Source organism: Alligator mississippiensis, chromosome 11, assembly GCF_030867095.1.
Source record: "Alligator mississippiensis isolate rAllMis1 chromosome 11, rAllMis1, whole genome shotgun sequence".
NCBI lineage: Eukaryota > Metazoa > Chordata > Crocodylia > Alligatoridae > Alligator > Alligator mississippiensis.
The window spans coordinates 36,879,399-36,902,227 of NC_081834.1; the positions used below are offsets into that span (position 1 = coordinate 36,879,399).

General features: G+C 41.2%; 1 protein-coding gene across 7 annotated transcripts in view; it reads left to right on the top strand.

Moving 5' to 3' along the window:
• LRRC49 (leucine rich repeat containing 49) overlaps positions 1-21,795 on the top strand; it is a 138,346-nt gene extending 116,551 nt beyond the window's left edge. For 5 of the 7 annotated variants that reach the window (XM_006268804.4, XM_059714820.1, XM_059714823.1 and 2 more), the window contains 4 exons: positions 4,633-4,818; positions 13,994-14,103; positions 18,062-18,215; positions 21,058-21,795. In XM_006268804.4, coding sequence (XP_006268866.1) covers positions 4,633-4,818; positions 13,994-14,103; positions 18,062-18,215; positions 21,058-21,261 — 654 coding nt within the window. In that variant the 3' untranslated portion in view covers positions 21,262-21,795. Of the gene's footprint in view, positions 1-4,632; positions 4,819-13,993; positions 14,104-14,425; positions 14,526-18,061; positions 18,216-21,057 lie in introns of those variants that run through there. The other 2 variants (XR_002087059.2, XM_019477609.2) reach the window with 2 other exon arrangements.
• Positions 21,796-22,829: the final 1,034 nt, after the last annotated feature.

A 22,829-nucleotide genomic window follows, 5' to 3' on the forward strand; every position in this document is an offset into this window, starting at 1 on the left:
GAAATCCATCGAAGACAGAAACACTCAATTACCGGTGGGGGCACATTTCTCACAGGAGGGCCACTCTCTCTCCAATCCCTGCCCTGATCCTCAAGGGAAATTTACACAATACTTCCCAGAGACGAGCATATGAGCTCCATTTCATCAACCTGCTGGATACTAGAGATCATGGACTAAACATAGACATTGGATTTTTGATACATTATAATCTGCCTGGCAACTGACTCCCCAGCCCCTGGCTTCTTTACTTTTCATTCCATCCAGGAAGAGCACACACCAACTGCTGAAGCTTCCTTAGCCTGACGAAGGGTTTTGGAACCCAAAAGCTTGCTTAATAACTATTCTCCAACCATTTGGGTTGGTCTAATAAAAGATATCAAATTCACCCAAGGAACCTTGTCTGCCTATGTCCTTAGACCAACATGGCTACAACCCAAACCCCTGGCAAACATAACCAAACTTCTACGTAGATGAGAGGCTCTGTCATTCCCCCTCTTGGCCTATCACATGCAACTAGTGTGACTGCCCTTCATGGGTGGAGCCAGACCAGGTGGCCCCATGCCTTATTTGCATATACATTTTTGGAGGGTCCCAGGACTCATGTCAAGAACATCTAGTTCCAGTTATTAGAACATGAGTCCTTTTTTGGGGTATCTAGAGTACATATACATACTGAGCAGTGTTGGACTGCAGGGTCACTATGGCTTGAAAAGCTGTTGACTCTGCTGGGACCCAGCTCAGTGAACTAAATAAATTATGAGCCTTTTGCCTTTGGACTAATATCATGCATAGTTTGTATTGCGTATAAGTAGGTACAAAAGTATTGCTCAAAAGTGTGTTTATGGAGTACCTGTGCTTGCAGAAAGGTAAAATGTATTAATTCTGCAGGTACCTGTATCAATTTACATACATGCATGGATGTTTATTTCAAAGTCATTGTTTTTTTGGTCCCTTTTAAAGCAAATCCTTGTTAATTTGAAATATAAGGTAGAAGGGGAACTCTGACTCTGGCCCTGAATCTGGGTTGGGGCCAAAGTCAGATCCATAGCAGCCTCCTGTCCCCCCAACTCTGCTTGCCCTCTGCAGCTTCTGACCCACCCACCTTTACTGTCAACACACAACTCTTCCGCCTCCCCTGCTTACTACCACATGAAGCTTTTCTACATCTTGCACTGGGGAGGGAACTGAGCTTCAGCAGGGTCTTACACTCAGGGGGGAAGAGGCAGAGACTTCAGGGAGCAGGTGGTAGGGGTAGAGATTGTGGGGAGTTGAGGGGGAGGAGCAGAAGCTGCGGAGAACTAGCAGTGGGGGAGGAGGTACCAGTGGCAGGCGGGACAGGAAGGCTACAGGGGGAAGAAATGAGTGGGAGCAGAGGGCAAGAGGCTACCTGACCCCCCCCCCCTCTGCCCCCAACCATCTGACCACCTAGCAATTTTGCTTTCTGTAGCAATAGGAGGGGGACCAATTCAAGGCAATTTTAGATTCTGTACCTGGAAAATTGTAATACATTTATAAAGTTTCCATATATAGAATGTAATTTTTGTGAGGTCATCTTAAATTCAGGGTCATCTTACGTTCAAGTAAATATGGTATATAAGAAGTCAGTTCATGCCTTTCCAGTTTCCCATCTTGGTTTCTGGTCAGCAGATTTTTCTGTCATCCTCATAAAGAGATAACTCTTTTTTAAGATACTGAATCTAATGCAACTCACTTGCTTCAGTCCAGATGAATGTATACGCAGGCTGGAGCTATGAAATTCTTGCAGAGGTTTTAAGCTGCCAAAATGTCATGGTTCTCTGGTTCAGCATGACCTTGTCCTAGGGACCCTTCTTCAGCAGGGATTGACAGAGCAATGAACTGTATGGGTGCTGTAAACAGGAAATGCTCCATTTTTCAAAATGTTTCACTTAAGTCCTTGTGTATGAACCAGATATATGCAATGCTTTTCTTTCATGCAGATTTCACGTGAACCTTACTCATATAGTGTTTTTGCATAGGAACGTATGATTCTTTTTAGTCCTCATTAGAGAATATTGATACAAATAAATTATTGCAATGAGTGCATCATAAATACCCATTTAACCAAAATATTGATAAGTTGGGTTGTACAGGCCTTCAATTTAATTTAAAAAAATCAGATTTGAAAAAAAATTATAACAACCCTTCTGAAAACCTAATAGCCTTCTAAAACTTTGTTTGCTTGTACATTATTTGTCTCTTAATTACCCCATTGTGAAATTTTCATCTGCTTAAAAGGATGTTATAAGAGTGCACTTCCAAAATGTGAAAACATCTCTTGAAAGAGTAAGTGATAAGGTTTTCCCACTAGGACATGATTAGTAAGGTTTTTTTAAATCTAATTTATTGAATAAAAAAAGATGAAGGCTCCTTTTTAATGCTGAAAGCATTCGTAAGCTTATTTATTATTAAAGAAGTGCTAAAAATACTGGTCAAGTGAATTCACCTGCTTAGCTGAACCTCAGAATTCGGTTACCTGAGGCCCCTGGCAGACGTTACACTTAAGACATGACGAACCAGTTATCATAGAATCATAGAAAAATTAGGGTTGGAAGGGACCTCAGGAGGTCATCTAATCCAACCTCCGGCTCAAAGCAGGACCATTCCTAACTAGATCATCTCAGCCAAGGCTGTGTAGCTTGGTCTTAAAAACCTCCAAGAATGGAGTCAGTTGCATCTTAAAATGTAACCTAGGCACACATTCAGGCAATTAATGGTGCAGTAAAACAGGATATAAACCACAGAAGTATTACACAAAAAATACATAGTAACGTTTCTGCTGGCTTCCATCACACCTTAAAATGAACATGTGGCAGAGGTTTTTGCCTGACTTGTAAATCTGATTTGTGTAGTGCTTCTGAAAACGTACATGTATCCAGTGATCTCTGAACTATGTCTACATAAATGGCTATATAAAGAGAGAGATCAGCTGATCGTCATCCAGTAGGGATGCACAGGGGCCAGTTAGAGCCCCAGTGCGGTCCCAGTCTTGCTGACAGTCAGCTGATTATCAACTGGATTGGGACTGCACCAGGAAGCCCTAGTGTGATTCCTGCTGGCAAACAATCAGTTGATCATCAGCTAGTTTAGGATTTCACAAGGCAAGCCTGGTATGGTCTCTGCTGGGAGATGATCAACTGATTGCCTTCAGGATGGAGACTACTCTGGGGCTCAAACCCCAGTGTGGTCCCTGCCAGCAGACAATAAGGTAGTTGTGTGCCAGCAGGGACCCCACCAGGGCTCGAACATCTGGGGGCGATCAGCTGACCATCTGTTGATAGGGACCACACTGGGGTTCCTTGTCAGCAGACACTGGCACCTGCACTGAGGCTCTGTTACTTTAAATTCCAATTTTCAAATCAAGAGCAAGACCTTATAAAGGGGGATAAGGCAAAATGCCATATATATTGATCACAAGAATTAGACAGAGGTTCGGACACACCACTCGTATAGACACACAGATCATCAGCACATCATTGCACACACAAACACAAAACAACCATTCCGTTCAGACATTATAGTTACCAGCAGCAGTTGTTCAATAATAGCACTGGGTGGCTGGCCCAGGCCTTATTGGGAGAGAGAAAGATCCTGGAGATAGCAGCTTGAAGTGGGGTGGACAGATCCATCTGTGCTCCAGTGAAACAGCAGCTGAGAGAGAGAGACTCACCCAACTTGGCATTTTTGAAGTCCTTTTTTATAGGGGTTGAAATCCTTTGTTTCAGTGCTTTGGGGTTTTTCCATACCCAGTTTCTGTTTTTGCAGTTGTTCCTCATCCATCTTCTGTTTATCTAGGCCCGAGGTCTGTTTGGTTGTAAAAGGTGGTATCTCAGCCTTGGAGTGCCCTTGCTGCCCATCTGGCAGGATGTGTGCATTCCTCCTCCTTGTTATCTCCTTTGTGCCCTAGACCTCAAAGGAATTCTTCAGCCATCCATTAATTAGTTTACTGACTGGTAACTTACACATTTGGCACCTTGTTGCTTACATAAACAGTTACATTTTTTTTCCTGTCTCTATGCCATTCTTTCACTGTTCACCCTTTCACACGCACTCATACATAAAGGCCATGCAGAGTTCATTCACTTATGTCAAGCAGAAGGATACAAAATGGAGTTTAAGTTGCTTACAGGACAAGACTAACATGGTTACATTTCACTATTATTACACTGTATGTTAATATCAGCTATATTAGTTCAGTTTCTGCTACAGCTCAAACTGGCCCTGGCATGGCCCCCAGAACCAGCTGACAATCAGCTGATTGTTGGGACCTGGTTTTCAAAAATCTAGTGGAGGGAAAGCCCGGGAACATGATCCCAGGCTTCCCTTGCAATGGCAAGTAAGGTGCAATTGGGAACTGATCACCAATCCCAAAATCGTGCATCTTGCCATGCATGTGTGGCTTGGCAGGAAGTGCAGTTGTTGGGATTGGAGATCAGATCCCATCATTTCTTTGAATGAATGTCTATCAGTGGCCTGAGTGTATGGAGAAATTAAGTAGCGTAGAATAAAGCTGATCTATCACAGAGGTTGATGCCTTTAGGATGGTTGTGTTGCCTTGTCCTGTTTTTCTCTGTAAGCTTAATATAGTTCATGTATCTCTTGTTTTTCTTAAAGCACCTGAAGTTTAAGGAGACCAATATTGTGACATTGCAGCAATTCAATGCATTGGCTCAGGTGCATCGCATTGAACAGCTGACAGTCGATCATCAAGGAAATCCAATTGTCAGCTTCACTCTGTGGAAGTACTATGTTCTGTTTAGACTCAACCATTTTAATCTGCAGAAGATAAATGGAACTAAGGTAAGGTAATGTAACTTTCTTTTAGGAGTGAAAAGGGTATGTAACTTCCTTCTTAAACGTGATCCTATAAAATAAATTTCCATTAATTTAAAAGACAAACTCTTTTATCAAACCATGTTGCCAAATGTTAATACAATTAGTGGAGTCCCTTCATGAGAAGAAAATCTCCTTTCATTATTATGCAAAAGGAAACGATCTAACTGGACTGACTTATATAATGTTCTATGTTTTGTATTGATCAAATCTACCCTGTTGTTTTTATTTAAACTAGAAAATTTGATAAAATACTAGGAAAGTAAATACCAGGAAACAAAGACCAAGTAGACGACAAACATTTGTCTAACCCAGTGGTTCTCAACCTTTTTAGACTCGATGACATTTTCCAAGAGGTGCCACAAAGCTATCAAGGAGTATCTTGATAGGTTTGCAGCACCCCTCAAAAAATGCCAGCTCCTAGTTTTCACTCATTTTTGATTATAGAAAAATAATAACAATTCTTCTATTGCAAAGAACTCAAAGTTCATAACAGGTCAGAATGTCTAACTTCCAAAGATGGAGATTCCACAAGCTCTGGATAGCCTTTTCCAGTGTTTAACCATCCTCATGAGAGTGAGAAAGTTCCTTCTATAATAGTCAAAACAAATTTCCCTTGGTGCAATTTAACACCCTTACACCTTGTCCTGTCTCCTGTGGCTACAGGAAATAGTCTATCTCCATATAACCACTCTTCAGGTATTTAAAGACAGTTATCAAATCCTTTCTCAGTCTTTTCTTCCCAAAACTTAATCATTCTAGTTCTTTCAGCCTGTGTTTTTAAGTCACTTTTTCCATAATCATTTTTGTTGCTGTCCCCTTGACTCTTACTAGTTTGTTCACATCTTTCTTGTAGTACAGTGCTTCAAACTGGACATAGTACTCCAAGTGAGGCCTCACCAGTGCCAAATAAAGTGCAAGGATCACTTTTGTGACTTGCAGTTGATGCTCCTATTAATGTAACCCACTATGTTATGCCTGTTTGTGCCACAGGAGCACACTGATGGGTCTAATTCAGTTTATGGTTATTGATCCCTGGGATGAGGTTAGCCATCGAAAGCACAAGAAATATGGCAGTGCTATCTTCATAAAACAAGAGCTCATCATCAATACAACATTGAAATCTTGACTATCAATATGGACATCTCAGTAACATTCATTTATAAGCCACCAGAGAAGCCTTTTGCTTTTTTTTGCCCAAAAGTGTTTTGCCCAGGAAACCTACACCACAAAAAAGCACGCATAATCATTGGTGACAATAGCCACAGTGTCACGTGGAGTTACAGTGAAAACAGTGAGAATGGCAGTTTAGTCAAGATGTGAGTCAAGACATACCACCTAAGCCTGATCCATGACACAGAGCTACCTGGGACTTTGACTAGCTCCCAGTGGAGATGAATCTATAATCCAGACCTCACCTTTATTGATAGCAATATAAAAGTTATGTGCAAAAAGACATATTGAAACCCATTCCTCACATACAGTACAGGCCAATTGCTATCAATGTCACAGCAGCCGTAACTCCAAACATGGCACCAATGCATCGAAGAACTTGATAAAAAAAAGTGACACGCATCGAATCAGTTTCAGATAACTATGACCTTTTCGTGAACACACTGTGCAAAACCTCTAAGAAGTATATATCTCAAGCATAGAACTGAGTATATACCAGGGTTTACTCCCAGGCTAGCAGCCAAATACAAAAAATACCAGCAAATGTTTCAAACAAATTCTCTCTCAGAAGACATTATTGTAGCAGGGACAGCCCCAACAAGCTCCAAGTAGAAAGGTGATAGAAATGGAAAAACATTATAGAAAGAATAGGTATAACCCACACTAGCAGAGAAGCCTGGTTAACCATTTGCAAGCTAACCCAAAGAAAATACAGCAATACCACAACATCATAGCCAAACCAGATGGCTCACCAGCTTCTACTTAATAGTAATGCTTTGAATAAACAACCTAAAATACAGATTAGATGGCAAGCTGATCTGGAGGAAAATCAGTTTAGCATGCCATATATATTGGATGAACCTGATGCTGGAATAAGTCACTTGAAAAATGGCAAAGCAGCTGGACTCGATGGCACATAAATGGAGCAGATTAAGCACTTTGGTCCTACAACCAAGTTATGGGCAGGGATCCTGGTTTTCTCGGTTTAAAAATCCCAAATTCTCTGATAAAAATCACAAGTTCTTTAATTTAAACCCCCTCAAAATCTCTGTTTTTCCATAATTAAACTGAAGCACCACTATATATACAGGTATCACTTGACCACAATGTTTTATTGATATATTTACCATTTTAAAAGCATTTTGGAAGCCTACCAGTGCCTCAATCATTATGATAAAATGCTTTCTAAATGCCTATATATTTTGGCTTTTCATTTTGATTTTTTTTTTTTTTTTTTTTAATCATAGAAAATCAGGGTTTTCCCTGCCCCCTTTGCTCACCAGGATGCAGGTCCAGCTGTCCCCGCTCCCCACTTTGTTTTGCTGAGCAGTTCTGATATGCTGGTGCCCTGCCCCTGCCTATGCAGTGCCCCTCATTCCCAAGCCACGGCCCTCTGGCCTTGCTGGTGCCCCTTACTCCTGACCCACAGCCCATTACCCCCTCCCTAGCCCTGCTGGAGGAAGCCCCCAGCTGCCAGGGCTATGGGATCAGGGCCAGGGCCCACAGCCCCCTCTCCCCTGCAGCAGAGAAGACAAAAAGGGAAAGTCAGTGCCCATAACAACATACTTTGAAAGTTGGTCACCTCGAACTGGGCAGCAAACCCAGCTACATTATGAACCACCACTATTGTCTTGTGTTATTCCACTGCAGAGTATGCATGTCCAGTATGGGAACAATCAGTCCATGCCAAGAACCATACTGAATTCTTAAAAACAGTTGTTGTGAAATAACAAGATAGCTAAAGCCAGCACTAAAGGATAGCTTGTTCTTACTGGCTTGCATTGTGTCACCTGATGTTGGAAAAAAAAGGTAGCAAGCCAAAAAGAAAGATCAAGGCAATACCCTAGGAATCCACTCTGTGGTCAGACAGAAGTAACTAAATGGCTTAAAGCGAGAAAGAGTTTTGTGACCAGTGTTGCACCATTGGACACACTGGCTGACAGGGCGTGACTGAGGTTATGGAAGGAAAGATAATGTGCAATCAAGTGCTTTGAAATGGATCTGGAACTCCAGGAGGGCCTTCCCAGAGGGGTTGATTTAGACTGGTCAGTATGACAATGTCTGAATCACTTGTGCATACAAACTGGAAGATCAAAAACAAATATGATCAAATGGGACTGCTCTAATGCCATGAATATATGCAAGTGTGGTGAAGTGCAGGCTATAGAGCACCTGCCTGTTTGCTGACTCCTTGGTGACACCTGTATGAATGGTGGCAGTGGAGGAAGGAGAAGGAGACCAACCAGGGGCTGTGAATCCTGCTCCCCCACGCAACAACATGCCCTTGTTGCTGAAGAACATGAGCTTCCAGAATAGGGCTGCTCAGTCACCTGAGGGTCCATCAAGCCTGACAGATGTCATCCTTGACTTCGAGGAACTGTCGATGATGACATCTGTATGATGAAGGACCTCGCTGCAGCAATGGAGAGAGCCATCACTTGTGCACGATTTTGGAAAACATCTAGTTTATGACAAGGACATGAGAAGAAAAGAAACTTATGGTCCACCATAACTTCTAGGTTCTCTTCTGTATTATGGGAGCCTAGGCAGTCCTTTCCCAGTCTCTATGGCAGGGGCGGGCCAGACTATTCTGTCCAGCCCACGGGACCCCTAAAAAAAATTAGAAAATTAATATTTATCTGCTCCTGGCTGCTTGTCAAAGATGACAGAAACCAGAGGCGGTAGACCCAGGGGGAGCTGGCAGCCCAGCCTCGCCCTACCCCCCAGCCATTTCCCTGCTTTCCTGCCCCCACACTGCTCTAGCAATCCTGGCTGCATCACCAGACTGCTGGAGCACAGGCCTGTGCTTGTACCTCGGGTGTGTGTGGTGGGGGAGGGAGGGAAGGGACTGTCTGTGTGTGGGGGGAGGGTCACGGACTGTGTGTGTGTTTAGGGTGAGTCCCACATGCTCACCCCATCATACATGCACCCACACCACCCCCACCAGACCTTGCACTGCCATACATGCAGACCCCCACAGCCCCTCACATACCCAAACCACCGTCCCCCTACACACAGTCCCCACAAGCCCCATGCCCACCCACACCCCACGTATCCATACACACACCCACATGCTCCCTTTACTCACACCCCCCATAGGCACACCCACAGCCCCCACAAACCTATATCCCCTCCCAATATATAAATGTGAGACTTCATTTTAAGCTATTATATACAATCGCCTCTATGTACACTGCACAAACCCATATAAACCTGGACAAAGATATTTTTTGAAATCAAATTAATGAATGTTTTAGATGGTTGTGTATTTCTAGGGGAAGGGGAGGGACTGCTGGTGGTAAAGATAATGGGTTAGGGGGCGGGACTTCCAGTCACAAAATGGTAACCAGGGGGTGGGGCACCTGTCAAGGGGTGGGGCTACCCATGCAGCCCTTGACAGCTTGCCAAAACTCACTAAGTGCCTCTTGGCTCAAAATAATTGCCTGCCCCTGCTCTAGCAGTGCATGCAATTATTCTGTCCCAAGTGCAGGGCATGGCACTTGTCCTTGATGAATTTAATCTGTTTTTTGGACTGTTATTCCAGTTAATCAGGATCATTCTGGGTCCTAAACCTACTCTCTAGTATCTGCACTAACACCTAACTTTGTGTCATTTGCAAATTTGTTAAGCATGCACTTGGTCTCATCCTCTAAATCATTAATGAAGATATTAAATAATCCTGGACACAGGACATACCACTGCAAAACCTCACTCAATACTTCCTCCTAGTTAAACATGGACTCATTGATGACTACTCATTGAATACAGTGATACAACTAGTTATTTATCCACTTGGGAGTATTTTCATTTATTCCATATTTCCTTAGCTTATAAAAGTGTCATGGTCAATGTGTCAAAAGCTCAGCTACAGTCAAGTTGCACCTCAGCCACTGGTTCTCACTACCTCAGACACCATGGCATAGAAGGAAATCAAGTTGTTCAGCCATGACTTGCTTTTGATGCATCCATGCTGGCTGTTCCTGATCATCTTTTTCTGTTTCAGGTCGTTAGAAATAGACTCCTTCATGACTTGCTCCAAAATGTGTCCGGGTATTGAGGTCAGACTGTCGGAGCTATAATTTTCCAGGTTCTCTTCCTTCTGTCTTAAAGAAGGGCATTATATTTTTCCTCCTACAGTCATCTGGGAACTCGCCTCACCTCTATGAGTTTTCAAAGATAATAGCCAATGGCTCTGAAATTACCTCATCTAATTCCTTCAGTACTTTAGGCTCTTGTCATTGGATAGCTGATGTTCTTTGTGAAGACTGAAGTAAAAAAAGCATTAAATATTTCAGCCTTCCCCATATCCTCCAATACTAGATTGACCATGTTATTTCATAGGGATTTATACTGTCCTTGGTCTTCTTCTTCTGACATGCTGGTAGAAAGTTGGTTTTTTTTTTTTTGCTTTGTCTTTTCCTTTTGCCATCATGTGCTAATTGCATCTCAACTTGTACGTTGGCCTTCCTGATTTTCTCTCTTCATGCCCATTCAATACTCTTATACCCTTCCCCACTAATATGACCAAGTTCCTGCTTTCTGTAGAATTCCTTTTTGAGTTCAGCTCATTGAACAGTTAAGTCAGGCAGTCTCCTGTTTTTCTTCCTATTTTTCTTTGTATTGGGTTATATTGCTCTTGCACCCTTAGTATAGCTTCCTTAGAATAAGACTACTTCTTCTGGATTCCCTTTCCCCTCAGACTTGCCTCCCAGAATTTGCCTCAGGCAAGTTCTCTGAGTATACTACAGATTGTTTTTCTGAAGTCTAGCCTTTATTCTGCTGCTCTCCTTCCTTCCTTTCTTTCCTTAGGATTTTGAGCCCTAGAGCAGTACTATAGTATTTCAAATTGGCTATTGTAATTTGTTTAAGTTAACTGCATCTAATGACTATTAAAATATATGTAAATATGAACCCTGTGATTTATTCTGTTTTTAGCTGTACCCAGTACACATAACTCATGCAACATAGGTGGATTAAAGGGCTAAACTGAGCTAAAAACTCCCAAAGGAAGAAAGGAGAGAACTGAAATAACTCCCTTTAGTAATACATCATCTTAAAAAGAAAATAACTCCATTAAGTGTCTGTTGTTATTGTTGTGTGGCCTTTTTCTTAGTAAACTGTAAATAACCCTAGGTTAAACCTTAGGTTTAAAATAACCTCAGGCTGTACTAGTTTGACCATTTTAGCTGATCATGAATTCTGATAAAAATTTAAAATCCCATTCAAAAAAAGCATCCAACCTTTTCAACTTTGGAGATAGACTTTAAAAATGACTTGTTTTTTCAGTGCATGCAGTCTTTTGCAGTGTCTCCATGCAACATTCATTGCATCATTTAAAACATAAGCAAAAATATTACAGTGCTATTATATATAACTCTTGCGTCTAAGGACTACCCTTCTGTTTGGGCAGCAGCTAATTCCTACGTTCAATCGAGTATTCTAGGGACCAGATTATTAGCCTGCCTGTGTAGGCAGCACTTTATTTCCTGAAATTTACAAGTCTCTTCCTGAGGAAGTGTGATTGGGTGAAATGTAAGTTTCCTAGATTGTGAGTGCCCAATATTTAGAAACCTAATTTTGTTTTTCTGTCTTCTTTCCCTGCATTGTGTTATGCTACAGTGCACAGCATATGCCTCAGTGAAATGTCTGTCTAAAAGGTTAAATAAGGGTGAAACAAGGAACAAGATTTCATTTTACACACTTACCTAATACAGAACATAGAAGTTGTATGAAATTCTTTAGTAAAGATGTCTTCATCCTGAATATTGGCTCTTTATTACAGCATTCGTACATGTGGCTTTTATGGACTTATATTTAAAAGCAATGTTGAAATATTGGAAGGGATTCAGAAAGTAACTACAAGCATGGCTAGAGTTCTGGAAAACATGCCTTGTATTGAGAGGCTAAGAAAGCTTGATCTATTTCAGTTTATACAAAAAAATATATAAAAAGACTTGATCACTGTCTGCTAATACTGAAATGAAGATATTTCCCAGAATGTATTGCTCTTTAAGATGGCAGAAATACCTAACGAGATCCTGTGGCTGGCAGATGGAACCAAACTAATGCAGACAAGATGCAAGTTTTATTAGTGAGGAAAAATAACCCTAGAGGCAATTTATGTGAGGGTGTATTGGATTCTGCCTCATTTGAAGCTGTTATTCAAGATAGGATGTCTGTCTAGTAGATGTAGTACAGCATGAACAGAAGCTGATTTAAAAAAAAAAAAGTAATTAGGTATCAAACAGGTCATGATCCATTCTGGCCTTAAAAATCAGTGACAATCCAGCTGTCCTGAAGTTGTGCAAACATATCTGGTATTTTAGGTCAGTCAGTAATCTGGTTGCCTGGGCAGGGGAATCACAAACCATAGCCTCTAAAGAAAATGCTAGAGTTTTTTTTAAAAGCTGAAACTAAAAATGTTTAAGTGTATGGTATGAATTCATCAATAGCTTGGAATTTAATTTAAAGAAGATATATGCTGAAACAGCATAGTTTGCATTGAAAAACGTAAAGTACTTGCAGGAGAGTTCATCTTCCTATGCTGGAGAATGCAGCCACCTATACCTTTAAAGAAAATTGTAGTCAGTAAAGACTGCTTTGTACTTGTAACAGGGGGCTGTCCTGGGGCCAGTTGGGTGTTGACCTGCCCACCTGTTTCTGGGCCAACTGCCCGCCTCTCTCATCTGCCACACCCTGATGGAAAATGATTAAGATGTTACTCAGGTGAGAGGCTGCCCATTTTCTGCCCAGATGCCAGAGGGCATTATCTGTGGCTCCAAACTTTCCCTATGCCGCAGCCCATGCCTCACAGATGGCATCCAAGTCCTTGATGTCTTGGCCCCACAGTGAGCCCCATAACCCCACAGTCTGAACTCCCAACTGGATCCCTCCAGTCAGGCAGCATACTCCACCCTCATTCTGAGCTGCCTAGCACCCTGCACTTTTCCCCCTCTCGGGTGTGTCCCTCCCCCCACCCTGGACCTTTGGCGACACAGGCCCTGGCCTCATCTCCAGGGCCAGTCAGAACCCCAGGCTCTCAGCTCTGGGCGTCCTTTGCGGTGGGCCCCTGGCCCTTTTCACCCTTCTGCCCCAGCATTGACCAGTTGAGGGTGTCTCAAGTCAGGCTTCTGAGCATCTAGCCCACACTTTCTAACACGGGTCTGCCTTCTCGGGCCCTACTGTAGGATTACCCACCTGGTTGTGGGAGCTAGGGTTATTAAGGCGCCATGACCCGCCTTTCACTGGGGTGGTAACTGGCCTGGTATTTCCTGGGGGCTCCCACACCACCAGGAACCCCGCCAGGTCACCCATCCCCGACAGGCCATGCCCAGGACCAAGAGCCTCTTAGCCATCTCCATAAGCTCTTGCCCTTACCTTCTAGCTGTTCCTGAGCTCTGCCAGCTGATGTCTCTCTCATGGCTGCTACCACCAAGCTGCTGCTTCACCCTCCATATATATCTATATAGATATATATCTCCAGGATCTCAAAATGGCTGTCATACTCAAGCACATGGCTGCTGCCTGCTCCAGCCCTTAAGGTGACAGGCACCAACAGTGCCCAGCCACAGTACTGCTGCCCAAGTCAGACTCTAAAATTTACCTTTTTCACTTCCTTACTACAGCTTGTTCAAAATTTTTTCTAGTAGGCCTCTGAAGATAAGAATTTGGAACCTGAAAAAGGGTTTTAAAATTGATCATTTGATTTCTGGTACCATGAAACCTAGGTTACCATATTGTATCCCTCAAACTTTCCAAATCTGGAGAACAATAATTAACACATGCAAAAGTCACTCATTTGGTGTCTCTATATTTAAGATGCCTATCAAAGAAAGTCCAAGTTTTAAATAGATCAAAATTCTTTTGTTGCCTTAAGTATGCATGGGATAGATGTATATGTAAAATCATATTGCATGTGGTAATTGATTGTGTATAAGTCATTTCTTTCCTTTCTTACTTTTTTTTACAGATTACTCAGAATGATATTGTAATGGCTGAAAGACTCTTTGGCATTCTGGCATATGTAGCATCTTCTGAGTTTCCACATTATCGCCTGCTTTTATTGCTTGGAGAGTCTAAGTAATGTCATTAATTATATACATTAGAAATGTACTAATCATAGAAATATTTTTATTTTAATTATAATAGATAAGTCAGTTGACCTCTTTTATGTGTTGTGTTAAATGTATCAATCAGCAAATTCCAGAAACGCTTGATGTATTTCTTGGATAAAATCAAAGAATTAAGAGTGAAAACACAAGTACTACAATTCCAAATCTGTGTCAATAAGTGTCTGATTACACAGAAAATAATCACAGAAGTTTGATTTGTATGTGATATTTCATGTACGTGATACATTTTCTTTCATTGTATACATTTTCTTTTTGTCATATGTTTTCAGTAGCTCCTAAGTCAGGGTGGTCCTAAGATTTCTGCTGATACAGCTGTCAGGGATCACACTTTTTCCTATCGATGACTGAGGCCTCTGCCAGATGTGCAGGTAAAGGCGTGATGAGATCTGATACATAATTCACACAATTACACTTCTTGACATGCCACACATGCATGGCAGGAGACATGATTGTAGGATCATGCATCAGTTCCCATCGCACCTTATTGCTGGTTAAGTGGGGGAGCCTGGGCTTATAATCCTGGGCTCCCTTTGCACTGGCAGTAGCAAGCTCCTATGGCTGGGAGCCCCCTCAGTTGACCTGGGCTCCCAGCTGTGGGGATGCAACATGTACCCCTGAAGCTGGGGGCACCGAGCTAACAGGGCTCCCATGTTCAATTAATGGCATAATAGGAGCCTGCCACACTTATTACACATTTTTTGTTGAATAACTTTATGGCTTAGTCCTCCTTTTGTGACGCCATGAATTGGTTGAACGTGTGGCCAGTCACAACATAAGATATGATTAACTGGTTAATGTCTTAAGTATAACATATGGCAGGGCCCTGATTGATGTAACAGGCCTAGCAGACAACATCCAGTGTAGGTACTGCTTTAATGGTAAAACTGTGCTTTTACTAACATAACCTGTCTTGTTTCTGAGTTTGGCTTTCCCGTACCAGGTGTAGTTTTGTGTGTATAGCTATGTCCACACTTGCAAGCTGGCTTTGAATTCCAATTTGCATGGGGAACACTTATGATATCACTCTCCATTGATTCATGCCAGCATTAATTCTTTGTGTAGACAGTGGAAATATTTTGTGTTTAATAAGATTATGAGGGTGAGCAAAAATACACTTTATTTTGGCTTGTGCAAGAGGAGATTGCCTAAAACAAAAGTAGGTCGTACTCAGAGGTAGGTGGTGGATGGGTCATATTCGACCTGGGGGAAGTGGGCAGCGGAGTCCCCCAGGGCTCGGTCCTTGGGCCTGCGCTGTTCAATTTCTTTATCAGTCATTTGGACGACGGGGTGAAAAGCAACCTGTTCAAATTTGCTGATGATACCAAAATTTGGGGTGAGGTGGGCACGTTAGTAGGGAGGGAAAGATTGCAGAATGACCTGGATAGGTTGCAGGGGTGGGCTAACAAAAACAGGATGCGTTTCAATACGGACAAGTGCAGGGTGCTGCACTTGGGCAGTAGTAACCAGCAGCACACTTTTATAAGATGGGAAACTCCCTTCTTGAGAGCACGGAGGCAGAAAGGGATCTTGGAGTCATCATTGACTCCAAGATGAACATGGGCCGACAATGCGAGGTCACGGTTGGCAGGGCTAACTGGACCTTATCGTGCATCCACAGGTGCATCTCAAGTAGGGCCAAGGAAGTGATCCTCCCCCTCTACGCGACACTGGTCAGGCTGCAGCTGGAGTACTGTGTCCAGTTCTGGGCACCCCACTTCAAGAGGGATGTGGACAACATTGAGAGGGTCCAGAGGAGGGCCACCCGCATGATCCAGGGACTGCAGGGCAGATCCTACAATGAGAGGCTACAGGACCTGAACCTGTTCAGCCTTCACAAGAGAAGGCTGAGGGGGGACCTGGTGACTGTCTATAAACTCACTAGGGGGGACCAGAAGGGTTTGGGGGAGACCTTGTTTCCCCTAGCGGTCCCCGGGATAACAAGGAATAACGGCCACAAGTTGTTGGAGAGTAGGTTTAGATTAGACATCTGAAAGAACTACTTCACAGTTAGGGCGGCTAGGATCTGGAACTAACTTCCAAGGGAAGTGGTGCTGGCTCCTTCCCTGGGGGTCTTTAAGAAGTGGCTTGATGCCTACCTGACTGGAGTCAATTGAGCCCAGTTTTCTCTCCTGCCCAGGCAGGGGGTCGGACTTGAAGATCTACAAGGTCCCTTCCGATCCGACTGCTATGGTTCTATGATTCTATTTAAGAGATCATAAAAAAACTCTCATCAGGAACCACATTTGGTAAAATTGGAAATCTAGTTTTTCTAGGACACTTAGCTGAGTACTACTCAGCAGGTGTAGATGCAGTCATTTTGTTCAAACTCTTCTTGCTTCAATCTCAGTGTAAGAAGGCTCATCTAAGTCCATATCTAAGCCTGTATAGCCTGTATGTAGAGATACCTCTACATTGGGGCAGGCAAAGTTTGGCCTATGAGCCAGATCAGGCCCGTGGTGGACTGTATTTCCCAGTAACCCCTATCTGTGTTGCTGTGGCTGGTTTCCATGGAGACCCCAGTAGCAGCAGCACTGTAACAGTGTGGGACCTGGTTTTCCATGGAGACCAGTCCCAGTAGCGCTGGCAGGGTGCACAGCTGGGCAGGGAGTTGCTTTGGGGCTGGGATCTTGTGGTGGTGACAGTGTGGTCTGGGGCCAGGACAGAGATGTGATACACTGCCTGTACACCCTGGGCAGCAGCATGCAGGCAGCGGATCACAGCTTTGCCCCGGCTCCAGACCACACTGTCATTGTTGCAAGATCCTGGCCCTAGAGCAGCTCCCTATTCTACCAGCACTGCTGAAGCTGGTCTCCATGAAAACCAGCAGCAACAATGTGAGCAGGGTCTGCTGGGAAATGGAGTCCAGCTGCTGGCCAGATCCACCATTTTGCCTGCCCCTGATCTTCGTAATACATACATACCTAGTTATGTACATACTCAAGGATGTCAAACTCGCCCAACTCCGTGGGCAGGATCCAAAGCAGAGAGTCATGTCATCTGGCTCACAGGGCCCAAAATTTACTAGTGGGGCAAACAGCAGCAGCAGTGCTTAATTGCCATGGCAGCTGCTGTTCATCTCACTGCTAGTTTTCCAGCCTGTGGGCTGCCCACAAGTTGGAAATGTGATAGTGAGATAAGTGAAAGCTCCCCTACTCTATCTGACACCTGACATCTTCCTATATTTCAGGAGGGAAGGTGGAGAACAGACCTGGAGAGAAGATGAGACTCCCTTGTTTCGTTTTCCCCCTTGTTCCATAGAAGCCAGTGCTCATGCTGTTTTGTAACCACTCTTCTGTCAAGGTTCCTCCTCCTCCTCCTTAACCCTCATAAGCTGTACTGTGGGGTGCTTCTAAATGCCAAATTTTGTAATGTTCATGTAAATATTTGTAAATGTAAAAATACATGGAAATATTTAAATTGGTTTAGGGTAGGGAACTGAAAGAGATGTGGGTGGAAGGCCCAGAGGAGAGCATGAAAAAGAGGAGAGTACAAGAGATGTGAGTAGCAGGAAAACATAGGTGAGGATCAGCACAGGGCAAGAGGAGTAGCACTGTACAAGTGAAAAGGAGTTGGGGACTGTGTGGTACTGTTGTCCACAATTCCCTACATTTCCTAGGGAAATGTAAAACAGCTAGGATCTATCAGATTGAGTTTTGTCCAGAAAAACCTGAAAAAACCAAAAAAAAATATTTACTGGTATATTAACATTTTGCAGTGCTTGTGCAAACTACTGATTATCCCTCAGGTCTTCCACGTGTACATATCGTGGCTTCAGGATGCAATGAACAAAAAACACATAAACCAAATGATCAAAGCAAAAATAAATGACATTACATGAAAGCATCTGTACTTTTATTAAAGTTTCCAATAATTAAAACTGTAAATCTTTTTATTGTCTCTTTCAGGAAGAAACAATGGCGTTATCTGCTAGAGGCAAAAGGAAAGAAACCTGGGACTGGCAGTGAAGAAAGTAGTGATAACAGAAGATTTGGAGGAGAAAATACAAGTCGAGCTATACTGAATTATACCACAAGGGACTTGCATACAGAAAAGCTTGAGGTAAATGTATTAGTGCAAATCTTGTATTCTGAAATGTTTCAGCTATGATTTTTAGGTGGTGGCTTAGTTTAATTTTAGACAGCTTTCATATTTTATTTGGCTGAAAAAACCATTTTCACTATCACCAACTGAAGCAATTTTTAAACTTTACTAGATCCTATAATTATAGCAATCAGCAATTAGGGCTATGGAAAACCTGTAAATTAGAAACATAAAAGAAATGCGTATATTGTAAACAGAGTTACAACATAGATTAATTCCTACCTCACGTGTTAAGGCATAGCCATCTCTGATCTCAGCGAAGGTCAGTCTTTGGCCCAATTGTTTACCAGGCTTTCCCTTTGTTTTCTTTATAACCCTTCCCTATACATATGCAGATATGAAGATCTTATTTATATGTATGGATCTCATTTGTATTGTGAACAATAATTTTTGATAGAAGAGACAAACTAAATGTTTTTTACAGTTTAAACCTCTTCAGGTTACTATTAGGAGTTTACTACTTCAGTGAAACTGCAACATTTGATTCAAATTCAGTGCATGTCAGTTTCTCTAATGAGAGAGCCTCTCTCAAAATTTGACATAAGCATTTTTTAAGGAAAAGTCACTAAAACTGTATTCTTCTTTTAACTCTGTGTACAATGATGACCTGTGAAATTAGAGAAGACTTGCCTTTGTATCAAATATCTGTTTGGCTCTTCTGAAGATGAAGACTTTATATATAACAGCTTATCATATTTATTTTATTTTCAAACATATATTAAGCTGTTCAGATTTCTCAGTGGAAAACCAGCATTTATACCAGTATACAAAGCTACCAGCACTGAGCCTCTTTAAAAAACAAAAAATGCTACTCATGCAGGAAAGTTGAAGGATTATACATGGAGTGTACAAGTGTAGTCTTTGGTAATGAAATGTATCTAGAGGAATAGAATATGATAGGGATAAATTAGCACAGCTTTTCTAAGAAAAAATGTATATTCTGTGTGCTAGAAAACTTTAAATCCTTTACATTGTCAGAAAATGTTGATACAGAACTTGTGGTAGGGAAGGGAAGATGACAGGAAATAGCTTTCTGAGTCTATTTCTTACTCTTCTGTGAAAAAGTTGACAGCAAAGTGTCCTATGAATCAGTACTAGATTTAGTATTGGTCAACACTGAATGGAGTGGTGGTTAAATGTGGTTATGTCCAGGCAGAAGAAGAGAAATGTACAATGGCTTAATGGAGCCCAAATTAAATTGTAGTAAAATTGCAGGCTGGCTTGTTCCAACCAAAGCCTATCTTCTTTCAGCTCTTTTACCCGAAAGCTGTTCTTCTGGGAGAAAGAGTGTTCAGGGAGAACAGCAGCTTTTTCACCCATTTGTCCATCTTCTTTCTGCGGGACAGCCTCTAGAGCAGATCTCGCCAGTCTTGCATTAGGTGCAAGACTGCCCACATTTGTCTCCTCACTTGTCCTGCAGGTGTATGGAGTCTATAAATGTCACTGTGACCCCATAGATAATCAGTTGTAAACACTTAATTTTTTCAGTGATGTATTAGAAAAGACATAGCATGGAGTTATGATGGTGACTCCATATGTAGAGAGATCAAAAAGAGCAGAGCTCTGTAGTCTCAAAGGGGTAATGGTGATCTTATAGTAGAGATAATTAAATTAATTAATTACATTAATGCATAAAATGTGTGAGGTACTCATGTTCCCTTATCAGAGTAGGGCAATGTAGTAAAATAATATTTTTTGTGTTTGTACAGTTACATAAAATATTTGTTTTTCTCTTAGGACTGTAGTTATTCACACCTTGTTGTTCAGTATAGTATTCCATATGTGGCTACAGATTTTACTGGGTGTCATGAGGGAAAAGTAAGATAGGCTATAACTGATAATTCCTGCTTCCCATCAACAGTAAACTGACATAACAAATGTTATTAAATCAGACCTTATTACTGAAGATGGCAGGTTAGGATCATTGATGAATAATTTTTTTCAAACTAGACAGCTGGAAAGTATTTGTTCTCCTTTATCATCCATTAAAAGTGTTCTGTGTTGCTTTGATGGGCCAGTGCATGACCTAATGTTTTTAGCAATACTGTAAATCAAATTGATTAGATATTTAGCACCAGTATAGTTGTTCAGACTTATTATGGCAATTTTATGGAAACCTGTCATAAAAAGGGATTAGTGTAATTGAAGTGCGACTCGTATATAGTGCCAATAATTACACAAAATTGTTTGTATCATGAAACCAGGTTCAAGAAGTTCAGAGGACTTTGGTTCATACCATTCTGTATTTCATATACTATGAATGCACCAGCCTCTATCAGAGAAACTCTAGAAAAAGAGACACGCACAAGCTCATTTCCCCCTATTTTATTGTGCTTTGCTGCTGTTTGAGAAAGCCAGTGACAAAGATGCATTATTCCTGTCATTGCCGTTTCAGTTCTAAATTTTTTAAAAAAATAAATAAATTTATAACTTCATAGTTTCTGTAATTTATTACCACTGATTTTCTCCGAGGCAATAAAAATCTACTGCTGTTTTAAAGTTTTTAAAGTTAAAGTGTTAACTTACACTTCAAAAGTGAATTTGAGAAATCTGCGAGTAGTTTAAGTCATTATAATTTTGGATCTGTAGCACTGTTCATAACAACATAAATAAATGGCTGTATAATTTTAAATAATTGTATTTGTTAGAGAAAAGTGTTGGGTGTCCTGTCCTTATTCAAATCATCATTTTTTTTTTTAATTCATTAAACTACTGTAGCCTCTTACAATAAAAGGATTGTTGCTCTTCAGCTTTTCTTCTGATGTTGTCTTATGCAATCTATAATGCTTCTCCCATTCAGGAAATCAAGGAGAGAGAGAAATTTTGCCAGACATACATCCAGGACTTAGTGAAAGAAGCTGCTGACATCAATATGAAAAATGAGTCTTTGCAGAAGCTATGGCCTCAGATGTTCATCGAGCTTGTCAGGGATGCGGTGATAGAAATACGCAATAAAAATTCCTACATGAGACTCTGCTTACAGCGGATCACTGATCAAAAATAGTAAAGTCAAGGTCTGCCGTTTTGCAGGGTTTTGGTTTCAGTGTTGTATGTCGTGGTTCACAAAGACATGAAATAATAGAGTATAAAATTACCATTTCCATAGGACCCTTTTTTTTTTTTTTTTATGAAGGATGCCTTTAAATTTCAATGAGCTGTTTTCACAGCTAATATTTCTCTATCATTTCCAAAACAAAAGTTTTCTTGTATAAAACTAACAATGCTTCCTAGGCTAAAGTGATGAGATGAGATAGAAAAAACTTGACAGCTATGCCATGTTTTACTCAGCTTTTTGTTGTGGTTGCTGCTTCTCTAGTGTTAAAGCATTGATTTTAAGGAACAATTTCACACTCTGCTTGCCTTATGTTTTTTACTGAACACTTTAAAATGGTTTCCTTTTTGACTATTTGCTGCTGTGTTTTAAAAAAAATTCACAGTCAAGAATATTTTTTTTATGACCAAAGTTAACAGATTATTCTGTTTATACACCCTAAACCTGATTATTTAAGAATTATTTAATAAAATTGATTATAAAATGCCATGTTGTCAGGTCAATACTGTTGTAAAAGTGTGTTTTACTAATCTTAAACTAATCTAACATCTTCAACTAGATGTACTATTACACACATTTTGATTTCAGGTAGCTTCATCGTTTTGCTTTGGGTGTACTATAAAGATGAATTCTGATTGTGTGTAAAATATCAGATCAAAGTAAAGTAAGGTGTACTTTTACATTTTATCTTCATTCTATTACAACACACACAAGATATTCATATAAATACAGTTTATTTTTGTCTAACATCTAGTAATTGAAGAATTTCCCATTCATTTACTGTACTTTGAAACAAATTGTGGAAAAATCATTAAAGTTAATTGGGAAAAGAGGATATTTCCATATCAATTCTTAGGACCAGATTTTCCTGGATATTTTGTCTTAAAGATACAGGGAGGTGTTGAATAAGACTTGCCAAAAGTACTGAAACAGATTAAGCATGTAACTTCAGACTAGTACGAGTTGGGCACCCAGCCTTTTTAAGCAGTTTTTGAAAATATCGCTCAACATTTATTCACCCAAATGCCTTTAAATTTCTGTTCCGTAACAATGTATCATAGATAACCATGTTCCCATCAGATATACAGCATAACATCTCATCTCATTTGCTGACTAGCACTCTTTTAATAGTACTGGCCCTGCTTTCTGAGGAGTCAAGAGTGACCTCCTTTTGTGGGAGAAGTAGAATAAAGACCAAGAATATTACTTCAGTGGTTTTTTTTCTTTATTTTGTTTTGTTGGGAGAAATGCTGCCTCCTATGGCAAGTCCAGGGTTTGAGGCAAAGAGCTTTGTCATGGGGGAGAAGACATCAATTTCCCCCTTTCTGTTTTTCTGAAAGTAGGAATTACATCATCTGTGCTCACAGAGTCTATTGCTGATAAGAAAAAATTAAAGGAGACTTTTTAAATGATTGAAATGACAGCAAAGTATGTGCATGCACAAGTGCAGTTTCGTGTTTTAACCTTCCTCCAGTTGTGCCCACTTGCACAAAGCTGCCATTTTTCCTTGGCACTGCCAA